At 45.4% G+C, this 25,884-nt stretch overlaps 1 protein-coding gene and 1 long non-coding RNA gene across 2 annotated transcripts in view; one reads left to right on the top strand and one right to left on the bottom strand.

The window, feature by feature from the left end:
• LOC119393371 (uncharacterized) overlaps window positions 1-10,838 on the top strand; it is a 74,922-nt gene extending 64,084 nt beyond the window's left edge. Inside the window, exon 3 of the mRNA XM_037660348.2 lies at window positions 10,393-10,838. Within this exon, the coding sequence (XP_037516276.2) occupies window positions 10,393-10,838 (446 nt within the window). The remainder of the gene's footprint in view (window positions 1-10,392) is intronic.
• LOC125758700 (uncharacterized) lies at window positions 6,237-24,525 on the bottom strand. Its single transcript, XR_007416331.1, has 3 exons — window positions 24,476-24,525; window positions 11,314-11,446; window positions 6,237-6,404 (listed from the first exon to the last, which is right to left on the bottom strand). It is a non-coding gene; the product is annotated as an uncharacterized LOC125758700 (long non-coding RNA).
• Between the last annotated feature and the right edge of the window lie 1,359 nt (window positions 24,526-25,884).

The raw sequence follows: 25,884 nt of genomic DNA, 5'->3' as shown, positions 1-25,884 counted from the left end.
TCTCATTGGATGGCCCAGTGTTGCTAGCGTTTACCGCTGGGGTCAAGAAGAAAATGAGACGCGCACGCGTCCCCCATCTAGTCCGGACATTATGAGCCCTCACATGGTGGCGGAAAAAGCATGCGCCTTCGTATGATGTCCAGTGACGGTTTAATTTTATCGCGATAGCAATTATATAGACAATCGGCTGGTTTTTGCCGTCACCGTCATGTCCCAGATATATATATGTATGCATATATAAATAAAAGCCACGAAGATAAATAAATCATGCGAAGCAGCTTTTGCTCGGGGCTGTGTCCGGCGGTGGTGGTGGCGTCCGCGCTCTACTGCGCATGCGCCTACTCTCTCTCCCACTCTCCTCCTTTACGCAGGTGTCGGTCGCCTTCTCTCCTCTCCTCCCCCGCGCTGCAGCCGCGGCGCAGGCTCTCCTCCCACGTGATGCAGCCGCGCCGCAGCCAAATACAGGCTGTAACCCAATCTCTCCTCTCCCTCCCCCATTTCATGTGTATATAAGCGCGTGCGCTCGGTCGACTTCCGTCATTCTCGCTTCGCTCCCGTTCAGATTAGTTGTAACGTCAACGTCGCCGCCACTCGATCACTCGGCGCTAACGGAAAGCAACGCACAAACACAATGTAATGATAACACAAACACTAAATACAATCCTCACACACTAACGGAAAAGCCGAGTGAACGTAACGGAAACTTGGTGTGCGCCCCCAATGCTGCTTCGCATCCCCTCATGGCTCCCTTGAGTGGGAGATTGTGTTTTTTTTTTCTTCTTTATCGCCACGGTTTCATTACAGCGCACTAGAAGATAAGATATTCTAGTACACTCTAGTTTCAGGCTTTCGTAGAGACGAACTGAAAGTCCCGTGGACGGAGGTTGTGTTATTTTTATTGCGATAGCAATTATATGGACATTCCCGGCTGGTTTATACCGTCGCCGTCATGCCCCGGATATGTGTATGTATGTATGTATTGTCACGAGGAGTCCTGGTGACCAACTCCTCAGATAGTAGAGCCGAGCAGCGAGAGATGACACTCTGCACAGCACCGAAACGTAGCTTTTGTGAATAACCAGACGTCGTTTTCTCCTTCCAAGCCATATTCCCACTACCCATTATTTCTAGTACAGTATATACAAATAAACCCAGCAAAGAAAAATAAATCAGAAAAAAATTCCAAGTGTGCCACCAGGATTCGAACCTGCTACCCTCGCTCCTCAGTGCGCCGCTTTAAACAACTCAACCACGTGCCACCGGTTGTGCGGAATAATAACGGTGAGCTATTTATATACACCATTTAACGCTGGCGGCATGCAGATCGCGGAGGTGCTCCCGCGTGTGCGGTATCACCTGCGGGATTGCCCGCAGGGCGCGCTTCAAAGCAATGATCCTATATTTTGCTTCCATTCGAAAACTGCCCTTGAGACGCGCACTAAAAAGTGGCCCATTTCTGTACCCACACGCCATGTGGAACGCCGAGTAAACAATGCGTTGAACGCCGCCGCGTGGCAGGAGACGTGGAGGGGCCACTCCACGTGCCGCAGTTTTCAAGAAAACAAAAAATCACAGCATATCCACGGACTGAATGGTGATGAGTGGGGGAAGCTGCGGAGGTTCATCGGTAAACCGTGAATCTTCCGTGAATTCTGCCCAGTACATCATCAACGACGTGACATCGGGCGCGTTTATACTAAAGGTTCGATGAGAGTCATGACGACTTGCAGCTCACTTTAATTTTACATGTACGCTGTGAATTTTCATTGTTTAATCACGCACAAGAGAAAGCGCACACACGCACTACCTTGGAGGCCAAAATCCAGTGCCTATATATACGGGGTGGTCAGTGAATGGTTGTGCAGCGCGAGCGGTCGGTTTTTTCAATCAAGACGCTGCCGCGACGCTGCCTCGCGACGCTGCCTGCGTCGGCGCCGCTGCGCCGCGAGGCAAGCTAGGGGGAGGGGGGAGAAAGAGGGGGAAGCGTAGGAGAGGAGAGGGCGATACATATCACGTACTGTCGCAGCGCATTGTCTTTAGGGAGCCTTCATGTGTGCACGCCCCCTCCGTTTTTAAGACTGGTTACACACTACTACGACGGGGACGAACGGGTGCCGCTATAAGGAGCTTCGCCCCTAAAATCTCTAAGAGCGTTGGGTTGTAGCGCCCCGCTCAAACACGAATAAGTAACTGGGACGGTTATTCGCGCTCGTCCTGTGTATATCTGTGCGTTCTTTTCGAGCGTCCTTTGTTGTGTTTGAACGGCGGAGAGCGCTGCAAGTGTCGAGGTGTTACCGTTGTTAGTTCGTGGTCATCCTGTGCGTATTCCTTTCGTGAGTCATTTGCGGTTGATGGGCGCGCTGCAAGTATCGAGCTGCTTGGTGTTCTTCTTGCGACTTTGCAATTTGTTGCTATCGCAGTCATTGCTTCGCCTTTGCGGCGAAACTGTGACTTTTTAATCACGCGAACGCCTCAAAGATGAAGTGATCGCGCAGCTCGCGCGCCTTGACCCACGAGGCGCGTGGGTGGTTATGTGACTTTAGGCCGCGTCACTCGATTTCTTTAGACACGCGGATGCCCCACGTACGAAGTAACCACGCACGTCGCGCACCTGGAGCCAAGAGAAGCCCGAGTGTTCTTTATTGACTGTTTTGTTTCTGTGATTCATGTATGATTTTGTACGTCACGCCGGCTTTTCGCTATGTGACCCTTCTCATGAGGCATCTTAGGCTTTCGCCTTAAAATGCCCCTGAACAACCTGCGAAAATACAAAAAGCGAGCGCATTATTTTCTCCTGGCGCTTCCCATCTTTTCGACACAATTTGTGACGCCACCAGTCTGCTCCCGTGACGTCATGAGTAAACAAGATCTCGATTAGTCCACATACAAGGGTTGTTAGTTGTGAATTGACTCTTACCCTGCTTTGCCATGCGGTGGCACACCCGTTCTGTCTTGTCTCGCATGTCTATCGTGTACGATCAACTGATTTCACTTCGTGCGTTTCCGACTGCGCAAGCGAAGATAACAGCAGCCATGGGTGAAAAGCGCGAAATCCATATAGGCTTAACGCTTATTGGTAACATTGTTCCAAGCGTTTTATGAAGAAATAAGTGGTGAGGAGAAGACAGCGCCTGTATTAATAGGGGTGAAGACGAGAAGGAAACCACTCTCTCGTCTTTGAACGCGGAGTGGTCTAGGCGCCATTTAATGAGACAATCCGTCGACTGAAGCGGAAGCTTAAACACGGAGCTCTGCGACATATTGCTAAGCTCAACAAATTCGACCACCTAGGGGACACAAATTTTAATTTGCGTTTGTTGAAACGCCTACCACTATCTTTTGTAACAAAAACAGATATGTAGTAATGGCAAATGCTAGGCAACCCAGTGAGCTGCTGCTGAAGTGTCTACCCCTGACTACATGCAGCTCATTTGTGTGTCGCCTTCACGGCCTTATCTTTTCGAACTGTTGTTCGTTCCCTATGAATCGTAACCAACTAGCCAACCAACAAGCCTTAACTACGACACGTTCAGAGGCTTTACGAATTGATGCTTGTCGGAGCACGTGTTACAGTAGAAAAGGAAAAGTGAACAAGATACGCAGAACTCTTTACCGAAGTACGATTTTCTCATCATGTCCCAATGCGAAATGCAGACTGTCTTGCAAGGCTATGCCGCGAAGAGGCTCGTATAAAGAAATATCGTGGAAGAGAATCCTCCAATTTAAAGAAAAGAAAGACGGTAAAGTACGAATATGGGAATGTATTCCGAATGGAAACGTTTGTCCTAACACGCTAAACCAATCCGGTCTTTCCATTCTGCCACTGGTACTGTTGTATGAGCGAACAATAAAACGAGGGAAAGATAAAATTTTCCTGCCTTTAGGAGGGTCCGAGCAAGGCACGCAACCTCAATGGGTAGGCGTGGCGCAAGATAGCCATAAGCGTTCGCCTCCAGCAGTGAAAATCTTTCCGCAAGAAAAATGGTCAGGGCGGGTAAACGACGTAGGAGTTTCGGACAAGGAAAATCAATCCGAGTCCTCAGAAGTGAGGAAGCAGAGCTGAACAAACTCAGAATAACAACGTTGTGAAACGCGCAAAGACAACGGAAGAGAAAGCGGCGAATGGAGGACAAAGCGTCTCAACCAACGCACGTGGCGGTAACAAGATAGGAAATTCCGAGAAACAAAGCGAGGAGATCGCGAATGACAGTAGGGGCGTCTTCAAAAAGAATGTAAAAAAAAGGTCACAGTAAAAAGAGACAAGCAGCGCAATGCGTGAAACTGTATTGCAAAGGAGAAGGCGAGAGAGCGTATCTCTAGATGGAGAGGGTGTGGTGAGCTTTGCTAGCTGGTGGCGCTGCGGCCGGAGTTCAAGGGGCCATAAAAGTCGACCGTTCACGTGAGAGGCGAGTGTAAGAAAGGCGGCCTGTGTGGCACGATATATGACAGGCGGTTGTTCGGCAGGCACCGTGATGCAATTCAAATGCGCAGCAGTCCAATGCGGCACCGAGGATTTGGACAAAGGCGTCCGGCCTGGTTGTTGAAACAGCTGGTTCCTCAATTTCACCGCGACGGCTGCGAAGGAACTTTGGTTCTGCATGCGGCAGTTTTCTCGGGTGTTCGGCGAAAGCCCTTGTCTTGTCTTTCATGATCGCCACCTTTGTGAGTTCTATCAGTATGCTGGCCTTCCGGCTGTTACGAGAGAGATAGCTGTCTAAACGCGTAAAGCACGAGGCGTAGAACAGTTTCGCGTTTTGCAGAAATAACACTCCGTGCATTAGCAATGGCTTTTCATTGACATAACCACTCAACCGCTCACAGCGCATGTGCGCATCACTGCGATTCGCATTTAATTCTTGTAACGTGTTTTTAAGTACACTAGAAAAAAATGAAAAATTTCAACATCGTTCGACCTGAATGCGGCCACTCCAGCTGCAGCGAAATCCGCAACCTTTAGATTAAGCTAGGCAACGTTGTAGGCACCCTTCTATCTCGGTGGGTACACGTACTTTGTTGTGTTTGTTCAGTTTGTTGACGCCTCGTGACAGTGCACAGGAGTTCTAACGCTCAATGAACGCTGTGAATCGCGCATACGTCACGAACTTATGCATTCTCATGGTTGATTCGCCATTTAAATAGGGCACCTGCTTCCTTTTCCTATGTAGTTGATATTTTAACTCTTTCACGACGACTGGTGAAAGTGATCGCATTGTGTTCTCAGGATGGTAGCAGTTGGCAGCACGAAGGCGAAATGATCGACAAATAGAAGAACATGCAAATCGAATTTGTTAAATCCGTCGTCCAGGATCCCGCAAGTTGGAGAAAGACTTAAGAAATTTTCCCTTTCTTAACCCTTCATCTGATTTGCGGAATTCCGCACAACTGATTTTACGATTTTTTTTTTTGAATATACAGTCGCAGTATTTAAGAAAGTGTTTTCTTTACTCTTAAGCACATCATTGTACAAAATCATAAATGAGCCTCTATGTATGTGAGCAGGCTTTTCTAATGATATGTCAAGCATCCAGATTTGCTGACGTTTTTGTTTACGGACAGCTCTATCGTAAGACGTTCTTCTGAATACGAGCCCTGAAAACTTGAACTTTGCAAAACTTAAAAGCAATAAAAATCCACATACCTTGACGGAACACGTTCGGCTGGTACCTGTCATTCCATTTCCACGTCGCATTCAGCTTTATTAACCGCGTCATTGTAAAGATTATCAATGGTCACACTCTCGCTCCTCAGGCCCAATTTTAGGGCACAGCGAGTTCCTGTTGCTAATGCAGCGAGTCACTTAGAGAAGAAGCGGGTACAGAGCAAAGAAACAGGACTTAATAACACAAGCAGCTGTCACTTAAAACAGAGCAAAATATGAAAACCATACGCAACCGTTTTTAGCTGTTTCATTTACCTGTATCATAGAGCTCAGAATCTCGAGGCAGCGAAGTCACTATACGTCGAATAGGTCTGTAACCTAGGCAACGGTTTGCTGTAGACACTAGACAAGCATGATTAATCCGCCGTGTAAACTCAAGTGAGCGTCGTGTATGTTTCGCAGAACTAGGCAAATCCAGGCTATTCGTCTTCGTCCTTCGCGTCCACCATTTTACTTATCCTGCGTAAGCTATCCGCGACGAAGACCCAGGAGTAATTGATTTTTTTTTATCTCAGCCTCTCACATGGTTTACAGTGAGTTATTTCTTCGGGAGAAAAAAAAGCGTGTGTTACCTTCACTTTAGGTAGTGTACGTAAGCTCCCCAATGTCATGGGAGACTCCGGTGACAATGTCAAAATACGAAGGAAATCTGACCATGATGGAGGAGCTGCTCTCTCTAACACCGCAAGTCACCGCACCCCTCCTGTAGTCTGTGTTCTATTCGTGATTCTGTGTTCCCGTCTCCCTTGTTGCAACAGATAAAAGGAATATTCGAAAATCTGACACTTAAAAGAAGCCGGGAAAAGCTTGCGGAAGGCTGGATATGTCCGCCGCATTTTTCCTCTAATCTCACACACTGCATGCGCTTTTAATCGTTTAATGCTTTGGACTATACATGATTGAGTGTTTCGGGTTAGGTGGTTGTTCCTATGTCGACAGCACGAGCGTGCACTTGCCTATCGGTGGCCCGGTCCGCATGCCATATGCTTTAAAAACAATGAGAGCGTCATGCTGCCGCAACATTAAACACGAAATGAAGCGAACGATCCTGCTTGAGTCTTAGAAGATGTTGGCAACCAGCAAAAAAAAAATGAGCGTTCGACTAAAGGTCGGCTGTAATTATGTTTAAATATATGCAACGATGGCGAAATGCAGTACCATCAAGGCATAGGCGCGGCGCATAAAGCCCTGAGTAGCAGTGCAATGTCGGCCACATTTTACACTGTGCGTTACGCTCATGAGTTCTGATCGTACGTCCAAGTAATTAAGGGCACGCACAAGTTCTCGCTTGTCGACACAGTTCACTGCATGCGTAAGTTTTGATTTCAAGTTGCCGACAGACCACAAAAGTCGAAATGCTTAATGTTGAGTCGCCGCGGCCTACTGGCCACGGCACGAAAGGAACGCACGTTCACACGGTTTGCGAAGGCAGGCAAAGAATGACGTTTATGATCTGCAGTAGGGCGTTAATATAAGATCGTGGTGAAGAGAAAGGGAGAAGGGAACAGAGCAAAGAACTTCACGCGTGCGCAGTGGACAGCCATTCTGTGAACCACAGCCGCCGATACAACACTTCTTCCTCCTGAAAGTGAAAACGATCAACTGGCTTCCGTGTACGCGTTGAGCGTCGCAGTACTTGAGCTGGGTCCCTTGCGACTTCTGCTTCGGTGGACTGGCCAGCCGGAACTAATTCGGTGGCATGATGATCTGCGACTAAAGTTGGGGAACCCGACCGTTCTCAGGCTTCCATCAGGGTGCGACACCGATTCTTTTGGGCTGACTGGCGGTTCGTCCGTGCGCACGTGTTCCGCCGGGACCTGTGATTCCACTTCCCCAGGCTGCAGGCGAACTTGATCAACATGCCGTCGGACAATTGTTCCAGGCGTTTCCACGGTGACCATTCGCATCCCAGATGTAGCTGTCACCTGTCCTGGTATCCATTTGCTTCCGGTATCGTAGCTGCGCACGTGCACACGGCTGTTTACAGGGGGCGTTCCTGGCTTGCACATGTTGCTCCTCCACCGGACTTTGGAAAACAGGTATTCAGGCGCGATCTGATCTGATAGCCTAGAAGCATCTCCGATGGCGACTTCCCGCTTTTGTTGGGCGTTAACAGCCGCATCAATTTGTGCTCCAATTTCCCTCCCTTCGTCTTTCGAAGGCCATCTTTCACCGTTCTTGCGGCTAGTTCAGCAGCCCCATTAGATTGTGGATGGAAAGGGGCTGTCCTGACGTGCGATATGTTGTTTCGCTGGACGAACGTTGCAAATGCACGGCTAGTGAATAGTGAATCTTTGATTCACCAAACAAAGAGCAGAAGAGTTAGACTGGTAAACTGTGCTGCGACCAAGGACGATGGAAAGAATACTTGGCTAAGACGTTATCCCGACGCCCCGCAAACGTGAGTGTCCAGAGCTTCTCTCCACTCAGTGATCGTGCTCAAGACCATGTGCGCACACCAGACTTACACTAATTTCAGCCAGCTATCCAGCTATGGGAACGGCCCGCTGCGCGCTCATCGCGCGCACCGAAGGACCTCAATATAGATATTCATCCATCCATCAATACATCGGGATAGCGGGAGACGAAGAGGAAAGGCAGGAAGGTTAACCGGATGCTAGTATTCGGTTTGCTACCCTGCACCAGAGTGAATGAATAGGAGTTGGAAAGAAGACGGAGAGAGAGGGAGAGAAAGAGATAAAAAAAAGAAACGCCGAGGAAGGGGCTTTCCAGTTAGAGCCGTTAAGAAAGGCCGGTGGATCGCGAAAAGCGCAGTAGCGTTTTCACGGCCTTCTGCAACAACAGCCAGTTCCCAAAGTTCATTCATGCGTGTGCTGCGTACCCTCTAACGAAGTGCTTATCCACGGCCGAAAAGAAAAACAGCATTCATTGTGGATATGGCGCCCCCCGGTCGTAAAGTCTGCAGACACGACATTTCTTTGCCTTCCTTATCTCCTATCCTCCCATTCAGATCTGAGTGCTGGTTTCGTCTTTATTGTTACACTTTCGGAATATTACACTTTGTTTGTAGGTAAGCCGAGTTATTAATGTGATTCTAGGCTAACTATAGCAGCGACCGGCGTGACCACGCTCTCCCGATCCTGCATTTTTATCTGCAGTAGTGTACACGTAGTAAACAAGATAACAATATCTTCTAATCTCTAACCTAAACAAAAGGAGTTGCTGATAAGTAATGCTGCTGACTGGCAATTTACGAGACCCGGCCTCAAATCCAGATTTAAGTCTTATGATCATAACGAACGCATCATAGAGAAATAAAAATATTAACGTTTAGTCACAAAGAGAACATCAAATGAGTTCTGTCAATTTACTGCGAGTTTCCAGACGCCGCACGTTTCCTTTATGGCCTGGAGGAGACTACGCTGCATGGTCAGCTTCAAGCTCGCCGCCATTGTCAGTGCCCGGACCTACAGCTCGAACGAAGCAAGAAAAAGGAGTCAATAAACGCATAGCGCGCCTCCATTTTTAGGAAGTTACTCGGTACCTGCTGCGGACAGCTACCGCATGCATCGCCTCCAGCACGATGCCCTGCCTTCACCAGACACCACGGTCTTCTGAGCATTACGCCCGGCCGAACCGCGGCTTGTTCCAACAAGAGACCCGTAAAGTAGGGTCGAAGAGCGGACAAGCAACGTAATAAAAGACTCAGAGGGACATGGAAAAGTCACATAGCGCTTCCTGCCGGATGAGGTCAGATAATGCACGCCAAAAAAATGAGGGGGGACGCGGCATCCGGCAGGCGCTGTCTCCTCTATATAAAAGCGACAGCGGGGAAAAACTCTCTCTCGGGGTCCCCCGCCTTGGGGAGTGTTCACCATTACCAGGGCGAAAGTAAGCACACATGTCTACAACAGGCCAGGGGACCCCGTTTCCTCATTCATGTGGGAAGTGTTCGTTCTGTTTTGCTTGTCCCACCGCTGCTACGAAGGCTGCTTCGGGACTTCCATGCCTGCCGACCTCGACATGCTGGCGGAGCGTGGAGCCTATCCATATACTCTGGGGGGTTACACGTTACGACATCGTCCACGTGTCTAGCCTATATACGCAGTGTTCCTACGTGCTTGCGGTTCATACATGTAGCTGCACAGTGTGTTTTGCTGCCGCTTTTTTTTCCCCGACTCATATTTTTTCATCTTTTTTCGTGCCTGTAGACTTGAGCGTGATGAAAGGAAGCTTATGGGCTTACGGACGTACGCAGTAACTCAGCGTCATAGGAGCACAATGATGCAAATCAGACATATGACGTCTAATGTTGACGTCTAAGTAATCTTTACCTTGAGAGCACGGTATGAATAATCATAATCCGTTCAGGAACCACATACAATGAAAAAGAAAACGAAGCAAGTCTAAGCAGACACGGAACCACCTGCCGATTCCGAACATGAGAGCTATTTATCCCGCAGTGCCGTGGATGACTTATTTACTGATCCTTTCCCACAATTTTAGTACTGCCATAGCTTCCAATATTGAACTTATGTCCCCGTTTTTGCGCCTTGAGGTCACTTGAGAGCAACAAGGTAGCGGTACTGTATATGACGCATGTTAAGTATTCATTTTAACAGGAGAAGAGTTCAGTGTTGCTCCTTCTGTAGTAACCGAAGATGTGATTTTCCCTCATAAGCACCAACTTCTTAACAGCTTGCTTCGTTTTGAGACTGTACTTCAGAGGTTCTGGCTGCATGTCTTCAGAGGATCTGTTTGCCGTCTCGCAGTGCCGGCAAAAAACTTCACGCTGACGTACGTGACTACAGCAGTGCCAGCCGCGTCGCCCCCTGCCGCCTCCTCCCTGGGAACGGCGGCGCGAGCGCGCGTTGGTGCTCCCGCCGACATCACCTCGTCAGCAGGCTCGACATCGAGCGGCCGCTCGGGTGCCGGCGGACCCATGGTCGAGGTGCACTGCGATGCCCTGGGGTTGCACCCGCGTCCCACGCTGCGGTTGTTCAGCATCACCCCGGACATGCGTCGCACTGAGGTCCAGCGTGGACGGACGCGCAAGACGAACGGCACGTACGACATCGAGCTTTGGCGCTCGTTTAACGCCGAGCAGCTGCCGCAGTCCGTGACCTTCGAGTGCGTACTCGAGATACCCGGCACCGACTACGAAGTCCGCAGGCGGACGGTGTATAGTCCCGGTGAGTGGACGCGTGACATCAGCTGATGACGTGAGCAGGGTTAACTAGACTGAATGAAACATTGCGTATGAGTTCAGTGGCGAGGCAACCAACGACACGCTTTTTGCACTGACACGCTGAGAACGTATACATATAGTTTGTTGAAACTTGCACTTACGGAAGTCGAGGGCACACCCAAGTTTAGGTACTAATAGCTTTTTAGAACAAACTTAAACCAAGTAGAAATCCAGTCGCTTCATAGTCGGTGCTTTTGTTCAATGTCCGAATACACGTTATCGTTTTTTTTTTGTTCCCAAGAAAATGAACTATATAGTATAGTCCTGCATCAACTCTTTTTGCAATAAAGTTCAAGTGGCGATCATTAAATATATAGAATTTCCGCTGGGCTGTACATTAAAGTTTGACAGAAACTAGGAACTGAAAGACAAATGTTTGCTCACAGTAGCAAGAAGAAAGCAAGAAAGATGAGAAGTGAGGCCAGGACATCAATATAAACCATACGCACACGCACGGTGAAGTGTCTGGCAACAATGACAGTCTGCCAATAGGGCCGACGCTTTCAAAGACTTTCTACGGACCACCACGGCGACGACGACGCCGTCGACAAACTTTTTGCTTAGTGTCCCTGTAATTGCTATCGCAAACGTACGCACACATACACGATTTGCACACTGTGGTGCTCCTAAAGACACAATGAATTCTACAAATGCACGAATAACAGTCATAGATTGAGTAAATCATCAGCACAATTAGCAAACTTATCCTAATGGCTCTAGCTTTCAAGTGGCGTATATAAACGCCACTTGAAAAGTGGCGTTTATATACGCCACTTTTCGGCGCAAAGTAAACGAATGTCGAAAGACTGCTAGGTGACCGAAAGAATACTTAAGCCTCTGGCGTCAGTTACAAATTTATACAACGTTTTTTTTTTTAACGGACATTGAAGCTTTACTATACATATACTTTATATCTTCAATGTCTGAATTGAACTTAAATCGGTATATTCATATATCTAACTCTTCATAAACGCCAGGATCAATTAGTATTTTTTTTCATATTTTGTCATCACATGTAGCTCGACAATTAGTGTCTGGAATAATCCATCAAATTTTCAGCACGTGGTCCGGATGCAATAAAGAACTTGAATGAAATTTGTTACGCACAACAAAACGAGATCCTAGCACTGGTGGTGACAACAAAAGCGATGTCTGTGGCACAATTAAAAAAAACAGTAAGTAACGCGAGAAAGAAATAAACGCACGGGTAGAAAATACGACCGATATACGCTGAAGTTATGAAAAGCGCTTTTTCTTCCTGGAAAAACTCCAAAAAGTTCCACTGTAGTGCACTTTTGAGAGCAAGACATCTAGAAAGTAAGGGCACGCTTCCCTAAAAGAAAAGCTTGGGAGCTTAACTGCCTTTTAGATTGAAAATTCCATTTTAAAATATGACATCCAGAGATTCATAAATGTCAGTTCGGTGCTGCTTCCAGTGCAGCAGTGCGATAAAAGGCTATTTCTCGCTACACGAACCGGCTGATCTGATGTAATTTCTTTTGAAACTTGGAGCCGACAGTGCAATAAATTGGAGTCGCCTCGGTGAGCGAGGATTTATCGAAGAGCGTTAGTATTACAGATATCGCTGGGGACCATTAAAGAAAATGTCAATGAAACATGTGGCTTACATCATTAAAACTTATTGCCTGCGCAGATTTAGTGATGCGATAGCGGCGGCACAGTACGTTTGGGAATTTCTACTTTTTTTTTACATTTTCACTGACTCTTATCCCTCAATTACAGCCCGTCTTTTATTTCACAACGCATGAACGTAGAAGGTTATGAGTTGTGCTATTCATCCGGTTCCCTTCCCTACAAATTTATAGTTATTCAAGACTGTTTCAAGACCTTGATGACTTGCTTCAATTTTACTAACAATGTTCTTTTTATTTTCTCTTCCTTTCTCATTTGCAGGGTATCTTTACTTAACAGGTACGTATCCCCTGCAGACATCCGCTTGACTAGCGTGAAAGTGATGTCATACGTAATCATCATACATCATAATTAGCGTTTCACTTATTATTATTTCAATAATGAATCGTAATTAGCTAGCTAAATAGTCTTTTTAGGAAGCGTTGAAGATAATTCATGACACGTTTTGTTTTTTGTTTTTTTTTTAACATATGGTCATTGCTGACCAGACATGCACCTCGGTTTTACGTCATCAACTGTCAAAAAAAAGCGTCCTCCCGCTCAACACTCCCTCCCCCTCAAAAAAAAAAAAGATACAGTTTTGTGAAATAATGCAGTAAGTACTGCCCAAATGCGATCAATATTTCTTTTTTTTTTTTTGCTTGAATCCGCTCCCGCACCGTTTTTATGAATTTACTTTGTTCAGTGACCTCTAATGTCTTTTTGCTTAAGGAAAACGTAACGTCGTCCTTTTCACGTTCGAAACAGTGGCTGAATATTTAAATTTTTATACACAACCAGAAAATAATAATGATTTAATGTTATCCACTGCATAGAAAAAGGACGACAGAACATAAACATACACGGTGCTGTTTCTTTCACACTTCTGCCGTCTTTATCGAACGCGCTGGAAAATATCGAACATGCAGCACTAGCCGAAAGCCCTACTTTGGTGAAATTAAGTCTAAAATGACGGATTTCTCAGTGTGGACTAAATAAACGACCACAATACCCACATTTATGCTTTAAAACACGCAAAAAATTTAAACAAATACCGCGTAAGGGCAAATTATCTGCAATACTTCAGCAAAACGTGACCTTCAAAACAAAAATCCAAGCCTCAGCTGAGTTCATTATGCTGTATAACGCGTGTTCTTCTAAATTGAGAGCGGAACTTTTTTTTTGTTGCTGCTCGGTCTTTCTCTTGAATTTTTCCTTAGTAAAGATAAGCTTTTGTGCAGATCATTAAAGAAGCTCGAAAGACCTCTTAGGAGGCGCTGTTGTACCTCTTTTATAACTACAGCACAATGAATATGAGACAGCGAATAAACTAAACTAAATATTTCATCATCTTCAAACTATTGAGGCCCTAAAGTGCCAAGGCAGATTAGAAAAACTCTGAAAAAAAAGAAGAGTGGAGTAAGGAAGCACGTACTGCGATTTAAATACCTCATCAGTTTAATTGGGTCATGGTTTCAAGGACAAGGAAGTGGGGGCGAGAAATACCACTCTTACCAGATGGCCTTTAGAATTCAGCGACAAAAGAGTGTCGATTAAAATATTAAAAACAGGCTGGCAATAGCAGATGAACGAACAATAGAGTGTCGTTAGGCATAGATAATGACATTCGAACCAATTATCGCGTGGCACCCTTAGAAACAGGGAGCCCAAGGCTCATTCGTTATTCCTTCTATTATCTTATTATTATGGTTATCACTCGCGCACAACTCCCTCTCTCTCTTCAAGCAGTGCTCTATACAAGATAAGGATATTCGCAGTATTCATTAAAAAACACAGGGGATTCCAGGGCTTACGACAGAATTGCCTCGCGGTAGCCAATTAAAGAAAACTGCGAGGCGGCTGCCTTCTTCTCGTGAATGTTTTAAATTTTAAAGGTAAATGTGAGCGGGAGGTCACGCAAAACCAAAAAGAGCTCTGGGTCCTCTTTGCCTAAGTGGGTCGCGCTGTAATTAACGACAAAAAGGCTTTTCAGTTTTGTTTTGTTTTTTCTGCATTGTGTAAAGGTTGTCAGTGGGGCGATGATACATTAACTTTGTGCGTGTTACTCGGTTTATATAGGCGTACAGGGTCAATAAAAGAGGAATGTAATAATGCCATGACATAGTGGACTTAGCTATATCATCACACTAGCGTTCACGTTCTTTTCGTTGTTGTGTTCTTTTTTTCTTTGTGAAGTGTGAACCTCGTATTTAATTTTCAGCCGCTGTATTCCTTTTTTTTCTTTTTTATCTACGAAGAACTATTACACTATTACACTATATTCGCAAACCCATGTACTCCAAGAAGTGCACTATAACAGTTAAGCATAGAAAACTTAACAGTTAAGCATAACAGTTAAGCATATAACAGAAAGAAAACATAGGTTGCACTCTTCCGAAGACACTCATCGAAGCCACTGTATCATCGCTTGCTGCATTAGATCCCTGCACAGTCCCACTGAAGCGCTACACGGCAGTGTACTTTGGGTATTTCAATGTGGGTAAATGCGAAGCACGTGCACGATTGTAGTATACATATATGGGCAAGCTAAGTAAGAAAGGAAACGGAAGTGGGTAGAGGCAGTTAGGTTAGTCAGTTCAGAATAACCACTATGCTATACTCTTAATCAGGTCCCGCTTAAAGTGCTTTATATAGCCAGGAAACCATAGATTTTTCGTCTGGTTTCCTGTGCATGGCCAGCATTTAAGCAGGACCTGATTAAGAGGGTACCCTACACTGGAAAAGGGGATTGGGGTGTACATGCACAACCGCAAATTCACTCTACTGCTGGGACAGTGTAGATTCGGGCGGAATATAGGGCTTGACTCAGGAGCTATAGACCGTAGACAATCCCTCGTGAACGTGATTTTCGTTTTATAAAATTGATGCCGAGCTTGACATATAAGCTCCAGGGCTTCAGCTGTTTAGTCACGAGTTTGCCTATTTAATCAATTCATGCTGTCATGCTATGGTTTGCCTATATTTAGTCAATTCATGCTATGGTGGTCATGGTATGGTTTGCCTATTTATTCAATTCATGCTATGGTGCACTATCAACCCGCACGAACTGCAGAATAACAGTATGGACCAGTTGCAAATTTGGACATACTTTCGCAGAATCAAATTTTTATCTCTTGAATAAGACAAGAACAGCGGAGGACACAACGCGTGCGCCGACTTCCGGCAACTGGTTCTATTTCAGCAGATGCGCACAATTATGCATAGGTGATGCCAACGCGCCTTAATAAAACGCCAGTACAAGTTACATACCCAGATATCCATCAAATCGCGCAATATGACGCATTAAAAATGACGTCTTTTTTATCAGACAGAAAGAGATACGGCGTGCCTACACAGCTACTGCCCAAATTTTCAATTCTGTCCTTCTTCGTCCCGGTCTCGTTCCAGCGCTCTAAGTTTATTACTATACCTTATGGCCAAATATCTATCCTTGTCAAGTTTTTATAAATATCATGCCAACATAGATCGTTTAATGTCGTCACTGCTTCAAGCGAAGAATACTTGTGGCGAGGCGTCAAACATACCGCCGTTTACAAGTAATCTTGTGCTCTTAGGGGATTTCTGTAAACGTTCAGTTTCTTGTAAGTTTATAGGATATGGTATACTTACTCTAGGTGAAAGCAACTCGCACTGTAATTATATGATTCGACGCACATTTTTATACACTGATCAACCCCTTTTTTTCAGATGCTTCTCAAAAACTCACCACGCAAAAAAGTTGGTTTGCCCTTCCATTAGCCTTCACGCTTCTAAAGAACTCCTACGTTGCTGGAACCTGAAGACTAGTCATAGGTGAGTTGCAATCTTTACAAAATAACGTCATCTTCTTGCTATGTAACCCGAGTACTCCACTGATCAAAAAAAGAATATATATATATATATATATATATATATATATATATATATATATATATATATATATATATATATATAGAGAGAGAGAGAGAGAGAGAGAGAGAGAGTAGTTTTGTAAGCTTTCTCTTGCTTGGTCTCCAAACCACAAATTTGGAAAAATCACAATATTTTGAAGCATTGAAGGCTCGTCGGAAACTCATCCCCGCTACCTGGATAGTTCGCCAAGAATAAATTTTTGTTGTCGTTAATGTTCTCTTGCAAAGCCCTTGTTTGGCTCAAATTTGTCGCTGCATGTAGCAAAGCGTAGCTATGCTAAGTTTTTGTTGTAATACTGTTCAACAGAACCAGCAACCCAGTCGCACTGCTGAGAACTTCATTGGCAGTGTGTACAAATGTGGACGTTCTACAAACATTTTCTTACCTACTTAAAGCTTATGATATACCCATGCTTCTTTAGCAGTAGAAAAACAAAGTTTTTGTTTACTTCTCAGAGTTTGTGCATGCAAATATGAAAAGATGCTTTTTTTTTAAGAAGCGACCGGAGCCTATTCTTTATCTCGTTTATTTTTTACAGCGACAGTTGAGGGAGGTAGAAATGAGCTGTACCAGATGACATAGAAAGGTTTCTTTCATAAAGAGTTTTTATTGATGTCTAACACGCAGTGCTCTTATTTTTCCAGGTTTGTTGGTGAGGCCGCTGGAAGAACTTGAAGGACGCATAGTCGGACGTTCAAAGTGTTTGTAACTATGATGTACATACGCACAAGAGATTTGTAACGAACCCCTGTCCTTTAATGAAGAGGAATGGCGTTGAACAGAAAAACAAAAGCAAGGCACATAATTCAAGTTTTATGTTTCTGAGCTTTTAACTGGGAGCGCTGCAATTACTGTCGCCTTCCTTCGTTGTTATAGTCGATGTACTGTGATATTGACAGGCACTTGTTCACCCTCATAATTTCTTCAGAGCCGTGGGTGTTAAGTTATTGTTTGCTTAAAATCAACAGGCCACTTATTTTCTGCAGCTGATCGGCTGTACGGACAACCTAATGCCAATACAAAGCACGGACCAAGAAAGTAAAGCATAGACATATGGAGTGGTTGTTTCTCGTAGCGCGTGCGTGTTGGAACGCTTGACTAGACAGCTCTTACGAGGAGTAGGTACGTCGTCGGTTCAAGAAGTGGTGGTCATGGAAAAGGCTGCTCCGGCTTCTCAGATGACAATGATTTTGAAAGAGAAATAAAGGGTATTTTTTACAAAAGCAAGCCATTTGTTTATCATGCTTCTTTCGGTGCTTGTATAAGGAAAGTTGTTTTGTTAATAGAACATTTGCGCTGCGACAGAACGTGCCAATCTCTTTCCTCGGTGTTGCTGACAGCACGCCTTTGTGCCAAGAATGTTATTACACAAGCGTTGCACAAGATTAAACGGTAAGTCGTCTTATAGCATCTGACTTCTCCAGCTGTTCACAAAAAAAAGTGACAGTTTCGCCGCAAGGGCGAAGCAATGAATGCGATAGCAAGAAACTAATGCTACACGAAGTGAGGCACGCCAATGGATACTCTCAGTTTGAACAGCGCTCCTGTTGCAAAGGCGGCCGAAGCAGCGAAGGAAACTAGCGCGCTTCAAGTGTCGAGCTGTGACACTTGATAGTTCGCGCTCATCTTCCGTTTGTTCGTATAGCGGTGTCACTTGAGCTCGAGTGACTTTCGTACGCTCCGTAACATGAGCGCAGACATCACGGTGAAAGCTCGAAGCATCCCTCTTCCCCTCACCACGAGAAAACCGCGCGAGCAGACAGCAGAAGGGCAAGGTTCTCCCTGCGCAAATATAAAAAGAAGCGAGCGAGCGAGCCGAAGACTTTTAAATCCGCTCGTCGAGCTCCTCGCGCCATCTCGCTGGTAATCAAGAACGCTTATAAGCGCCTGCCATCTGAGTCCTGCCAGCGGTAAAGAGTGTGTATATAACGCTCGCCGTTAGCTACCTGAAGGATCTGCGCTTTCTGGCGTAGTTGTTAGCGTCACGAGCTGCGGAACAAGAGGTCGCTGGTTCGATTCCGCGCTTCGGAAGCATTTTTCTGAAATATTTTTCTTTCTATAGGTATGTATATATACATACTTATACATATACGGTGCATGACGACGGCGACGGCAAAGTCCAGCCGAGACTGTCCATATAATTGCTATCGCAATAAAATTGTCTTCGAAACACAGGTAAGTACGTGAACTCAAGCTGCATGTCCTGTTTGTTAAATTTGAAATAAAAAAACGACACAGCACCAAAGCCTTTCGAACATTGTCGTCACGCACTTTCTCGACATCTGAGAACGACTCAACTCTTGACATATGTCGTTTTGGTTCCACGCATGACGTCACAAATTAAATTTAACAAACGCGAAACGGATTCTCGCATGATGAAATACTTAAAGGAATTATTAGCTCAAATTTTCATGCACATGTAAGAAACCGAGACGGCCAAAGGAAGTTGAGAACGGTCAAATAACAATGCTTTTGGAATATTTTCAATAAACGTGTCACCTAACTTGCCAATAACTTTGTGTCACCTTACTTCGTGTGGGTGCGACTCCCACAAAGTGACAAGGTTAAATCTGTTTGATGCTGGAGTATTGCTAGGGAACCGGGCGAAGGCGTGTTGAGAGGACATAGTGAAGAAATTCATAAGTGCTTCCACTTTGGTACTTTTACAACGCTCGCTGTAGAAGTTCTAGTATGCATAGCAAGACCTTATGGGAACACAACATCGGTGGCGGGGTTCGAATGCGGACGGAATTCAAAAATGCCCAAGAGGCGTTATGCCTTCAGAAAAATTGTGAGAAAACACTCACCATATTTACTCTTCTTGTAGAGTTCATTTTAAGAAGAAAATGGGTGAAATTTTATTTCGAGCATAACCTAATGACTCTTAATTAAAAATAATTATTTACATTGATAAAATGAGTAACTCAGTGTAACTTCATTGTAACATGTTAAATATGCAATAACTGCTTTTCCATGAAGCTTTGACGGGTTTTTTACCTTTTTTGAGGCATTATATTCAATGTATCAAATATGATACAGTGGGCATTACACCCTGTAATGTTAACAGGGTTAACCCTGTTAGGGCGAGCGTTAAAAATCATTGTTTGGCACAGATATTCCAAAACCTTGCAAAATAAGGCGCATCTCTCATCACATTGCGCAATTTGAGTGGGAGGGAGGGTTCTGCAATCTATCGCACCCTCGGATGTTTCCCCCGTGTCTCTCATCTCCTGTAATCCGGCTTATCCACATAACACACAAACCTTGGGGAGGTGGCGTTAAAGTTAGGCAGTACGGCCAGAGATGGCGCAAGTGTTCTGACGTCCAGCGCCCTCTCGTCAACTAACGTAATGAGAGAGGTTACACGAATGAATGCGGCGCTATTTCTGCCCCCCTGCTGAAAACACGGCTCATCGTCTAGCCATGCAGTAATTTTAAAAAAAAATTTGCAGTGGCTTAGCTCGGCTATGCCAGGATATACGTAGCGTTAGGAAATGTTCAGCTGATTATTCTTAGCTTTCCAGATTGTCTAGGATTATTAGCCTTCTTCTGTTCATTCTTTGTACGCTGAACCGCTAATTGCCAGGCAACTACTTCGGGATCCGATGAGATAAGCTTCTCGGCTCTTCTGCGCCGTCGAGCAGCATTTGCGCTCTCCTTCTCCATGGCGTTACCCACCTGCAAACGCCAGTCAGAGGCACTATCAAGCGGCCCCAGCGCAGCGTCAGACGGCGACTGCACAGCGAAGGCGAACAGCTGCGCGCGTGCCGGCGCCACTGTGTGTATGGCTACGACGTCACTCCTCTCGAATGCGGCGCAGACCAGCAGCGGCGAGCCGCGCGCGGCGGTGTCGGAGAGCGCGTGAGATGTCAGCTCCGATGACCCAGCTGTGTGACATCACTGATCCTCGCGCATGCGCAGCACGGCTCATGACGCTCCACGCGAAATCGACTCCGGCTAGGCAAGTTTAGCTAACGCTACAAAACAGTGCCCAAGCACTCCGTACATATGAATAACCATCGAATCTGAAACGTGCGGCCCCGGTGTCTAGCAATGAGTTGATCCCGACGGTTCAATAAAGCCTGTCTCAATTATTGGTTACGTCTGTCCGGAAATCTTAACTGGTGTTTGCCACACGCGTGCACTCTTCTTCATTTTTAGTGAGCCAGGAGTCAGTAGCTGGATTTGCCCAATTTCTGTCGCACATACGTTGTTGCCCGCGGACAACTTCATTTTTGGTGGACCAGGGGTGAGTAGTTGGATTTGCCCAATTGATGTGGCACATACCAGCTATACCTGGCGACAACTTTCTGTGGCAGCACAGCCAAGACTATATTTCACAAGACGCTTGGATGTTGGTACGAAAACGCACGTTGGGATGCGCTTGTGAAACCAAAACCAAAATCGTCCGCAAACGGGCTACTTGGCGTAGTAACATCATCTGTGCAGTAACGGCATCTGTGCAGAAGCTCCGCCTACGTATGGCTTTGGCTGTGCTGCCGCAGAAAGTTGTCGCCAGGTACAGGAGTTTTTGCGTACGTAGGATGGACTAATTTTGCTTTCGCCTAGCCATAAACAGCTTCGCTGAAAACTATTTTGTTTGCGTGTAACAAACGACTGGCTTTCATTTAGATGAAGTAAACTGGTGGAAATGGAAAGTGCAAGAAGTAAGGTAAGATTTCTACCTACAGGTACCCTGGTTTTTTTTTTTTTTTTTACTTTGTAATATACACAGAAAGGTCGGCATCTCACATAACCACATAAGTCGATGTTGGATGCCATTTTTACGGATGTGGGTCATCGACACCTGAGGCATTACGGCCGGTTCACCACGATAGGTACGGTCCTGTGCCTAAATGGTGACTCATTGGCGAGGCAGACACATAACTTATACCGATGAGACCAGCAACCAAAAGCCACTGGTACACTGCTGTTTCCGAGAGCAAGCGGATTGAGTACTGTTCAAATGGAGCATTCAAAGGCGTGAGGAGGTTCAGCGAACGTTCAATTGAAGCTCAGGCACGAGAAGATGACAATGTCACTATACTTAACATAAAGCACAGTAAGCTAATATAGACGGCGAACATGATACAGTTGATTGCAGCAGCTGGCTGAAGCGTTGCCCATAATGCAAAAAAGCAGATGGCTATTCTTAGTGTAAAGTGGAACTAAGATCGATGTGTTATCATTATGGTTTAACTTTCCATCATTGAAGATTATCTTGGACTCCGTGTCTACTATAGGCTTAACAATGCTCAAGGCTAGGTTAAGATATGATGCTTTTCTAAATTCCTGAACGCGCAACTAGAGTGCGTCAAATATGGAGGCTCGATGACGACGCTATCTTATCAAGAATGAAAATAATCGCTTAAGCAAGCTCTGCTTCGCAAAATACTGTTCACTTCCGAGGTGACTTTTGGGATATAAACTGAACTGCCTCGAAAACGGTTCCCATTTCAGGACAGAATTGTTAGCTGCATAGACACCGTGTTATAGCTCTTGCTTCGCAGCGTTCATCACAGTAAATATTCGCCCACATGCAGAGCGTGGCCTCAGAGTTCGAACAAACCTATACAGAGTTGGCTCCTTTTTAAATTTGTTAAATGTGTTGCCAGCGTCAAATCTGATTGAGTACAAAGACATTGCCTCGTACTACTTTGCGTTGGAAAAACGTTTCACGAATCTAGTAAGTCAGTAGGCTATCTTAATGAAGGTTTAGTCACTGTCTCAAAGACATGTCATACAAGAGCACCGCAATCAAATGTCTTCGTTAGAAACGCAAGCACTGCAGAAATAAAAAAACTATCGCACCGCTTTTTTATCGTTAACGGCCATCTCTCAGCACTTTCTATGTTTGTCTTGTTGACATTTTGCTGTGAGCGTATTTGTCCACGCGATATGAGGGACAACAACAGTCATTCACATAGGCTTTCAGTGGGGGATGCAAACACGCGCGCGAACCCTTCGGGCTGACATTACGTATAGCACCATTTTTCTTCTGTTGCACTGTTGGGAGCACAGGATTTCGGGGGTCCTATAGCAACGAGATATCGCTGCAGGCGATCTGTTCGTCTTAATAATGGCGCACCGAGGACGGTCAAATTGCCCGGTCCAAATGCGTGTCCCCTGCGCCTATATGGCGTGGCAGCGTGCGACTGCTGCATTTAGGTACGGCAGAAAGTACAGATTCGGCAGGGACCAGACGGACGCACCAACGATTGCGCCATCGAGCGGAAGTTAGCAACGTGCTTGCTGTTAACGGGCAAGGAACGAAGGAAAGGGAGAAAGCAGAGGAGGTGAGTAAGGGAAGTCGTCGAGAGGGGCTTCTCTTTGCCAATATCTTTTTGTAGCAAAGCACTACGGACTTCGGCGGATAAAACGGTTTACATGTCAAAGGGGGAAGCGTAAGCGCAATACCTAGGAACACACTCAAAAAAATCACAGCATATCCACGGAGTGAATGATGATGAGTGGGCGAAGCTGCGGAGGTTCATCGGTAAACCGTGAATCTTCCGTGAATTCTGCCCAGTACATCATCACCGACGTGAGATCGGGCGCGTTTATACTAAAGGTTCGATGAGTTATGACGACTTGAAGCTCACTTTAATTTTACATGTACGCTGTGAATTTTCATTCTTTAGAAAACCATTGCTTTAGAAAACATCTGGCGTCTTTCGTTAAGCAGCTGGCGTCTTTTCGTTTTGCTTTAGAAACATCTGGCGTTCTTTCGTTTTGCTTTTAGAAAACATCTGGCGTCTTTCGTTGGTTTATTTCATCAATCAACGGTGTTTTCAACAAAATTTTTATTGTTTAATCACGCACAGGAGAAATCTCACCAGGCACTACCTTGGAGGTAAACAATGGCTGCTAATGGGAATGAGAGACAGAAGAAGTCGGCTTTTAGCTAACACTTACACTTCTACTTCTACTAACGTTTCCTACTGGAACATGCCAATGGCTGCTAATGGGGAATGAGAGACAGAAGAATTCGGCTTTTAGTTAACGCGCACGCTGCGAATTTTTTATTGTTCAACAACGCACAGGAAAAATCTCCCACCGGCACCACCTTGGAGGTCAAAGCGTAAGACTTGTTACGGACTACGACTACTACTACTACTACTACGACGACGACGACTACGAGGGACAAACGGGTGCCGCCTTAAGGAGCTTCGCCCCTAAAAAGAAAGGAAAGCAGCGGTCAACCGACGCGCGGCTTTGTGGCAACCCTAGCTGCGCATTACGTGCTTACCGTATCTATTCGAGTATCGTCAAATTGGAGACCTGCAAGGACTGACGAGAAACACGAATAGTCATCTTCTATTCGGCGTGCATAGCATTACCATAAGTTGCCGTTATTCTCGCTTTGACTGTTAAATTTGTGCACTGTTTTTTTTTTCGTCATCAGTGCGCCAGCGGTTTTATTTGCATTCAAGTACACTATGGAATTTGCCAATATAAGTATCTCCATTCTAACGCTACAGGATTTGCCAGTAGAAAGAGTCTGGCATGTTTTATTACGGGGTCTACTTTTAGCACGCTTTCATTCTGTTCGTAAAGGTTGTAGTCTCTTGTAGAACTGTTCAAATTTGCCGTTCAGTTAAAGCGAGTAGCATGAGCTGCTGTGCTGTAAATGCGGGTTATCGACGCATCTTTGGTGAATGAACAATGTGCATGTTTGGGAGCGAAGTTTTTTTTACTTTTCTATCTGCGCCCAGTTCGGAGTAAACAATAGAAGCGCGTTTCGCAGCATTGCTTCTAAAAACTTGAATGTAGAATTCTATAGAACAGCACCTTTATTGAAGTTGCGTCAAACTATCGTCGTCCTTTACGTTATCTTCTTGACTCAGCTGTACCACAGATGGGCATCCGCTGGGGTGATGGTAGTTATGAGTTAAACATGTGTAAATAAACGCATCAATATCTTCTCCTTTCCTCACAGATGTTCCTAAACACAATTCGACATCCGTGTCGATTCCGCGTATTATTTCGCTGTGAGAGCACAGACAAGTACAGCTGTGTTATGAATAACTGAGTAAAGCTTAAAACTTATGGCAAAAACTTACCCGACAATGCGCGTTGCTTGCTCTCACGTCGAGTAGAGTCTCAGTGAACCTGCGTAGTGACCGAGCGACCGCGTAAGATTGAGGATCCGGATTCCTCGCACTAGAAACTGCAGATCTTGTTGAACATTCACACTTAGTATCGCATCTATGGATGTGAATAGCCCTTGTGTGACATGTGAATAAGCAAGCATAGTGAACCTATGCAACATCCCATTAACGTTTCATTGTGCTCAATGATATCGATGTATTAGTTAAGAGTATGCGTTCCTAGTGCAATGTTTGAAAGCACAGACAGCAGACAACGCTCACGCAAGGATGAATGACCAATTCACTTAGGCGCGTTCAGCGAATTCGCTCCCCGACATGAAACGGCAGAAAATATCGAAATGCGCAATCACTGAAGAGGGTTCCCCTCCCAAAGCCTACAGTCCTGTCGTATTAAGAAAAAAACACAGTTATATGCCGAGATTGTGCATTTATTGTACACAGCCAGCAGTGAAAAAAAAATATGTCCCACGCGCTGTTTCCCATTCGTCATCCGAATTCACTTTAGCGTTTTACGTTACCGGCAGAGCGGAACATGTACGACAGCGGTAAGGGTGCGCTATGTAGACATGTTATTTTATTATATTTTTTTCTTGTTGTTTCAGTTAGGTGTTCCGAAGTGTAAGCACGAAGTTTGGTACGAGTAAACTTTGAGTACCACAGTCCAAATGCGTGTCGTCTATCAAAGGAAGTTGGTGGAAGCCATTCATCTTGAGTCTGTGCTTTATGCTCGCGTGCATTTCAGCCCGTTGTGCTTCCGCCGTCATCAGTGCCACCGATCGTGAGTCACATGGCAGGACCCAGCCGCTGGTGATTCATCCTTTACGCGGCGAATGCGCATGGGTAAATTGAGCTCCTAAATTGCCAAACGGAAAAAAATGATAATTCTGCAGTTTTACAAAACTAACCCGGAATATTATTATGGGGCACGCCGTAACAGAGAACTCCGGATTAAGTTTTACCACCTTTGGTTATTCAACATGCTCCTAAATTTAAGTCTAAATCTAAGCATGCACCTAAACCTAAATCCATTGAAATGCAGCAGCCTTGACCGCAAATCGAATCCTTCTCCTCGAGCTCAGCAGCGCAACATCACCTAAGCTAATAACAAGCTACCAAGCCGGCTCTAAATGGGAGCGAACCCATAACCTCATAAAAGAAAGCGCGTATTATGCGTTCAAGCATAAAGCGGGTAGTATACTGCCATCTCTGCGCGTTCCCGACTCGTTCTCTGCTTTCCAACTCACGGGCTTATGCGAGCCTATGCCTGGGTAAGCGCATCGTTAAGTAATGAAAACCTCCCCCACGCCGTAATAAAGAACGCCTTCACTCTTCTACGTATTGTAGATACAGCAAAATGTTAA

Source organism: Rhipicephalus sanguineus, chromosome 5 (assembly GCF_013339695.2).
Source record: "Rhipicephalus sanguineus isolate Rsan-2018 chromosome 5, BIME_Rsan_1.4, whole genome shotgun sequence".
Lineage (NCBI taxonomy): Eukaryota > Metazoa > Arthropoda > Arachnida > Ixodida > Ixodidae > Rhipicephalus > Rhipicephalus sanguineus.
This window is presented reverse-complemented; position numbering and strand designations above follow the sequence as displayed.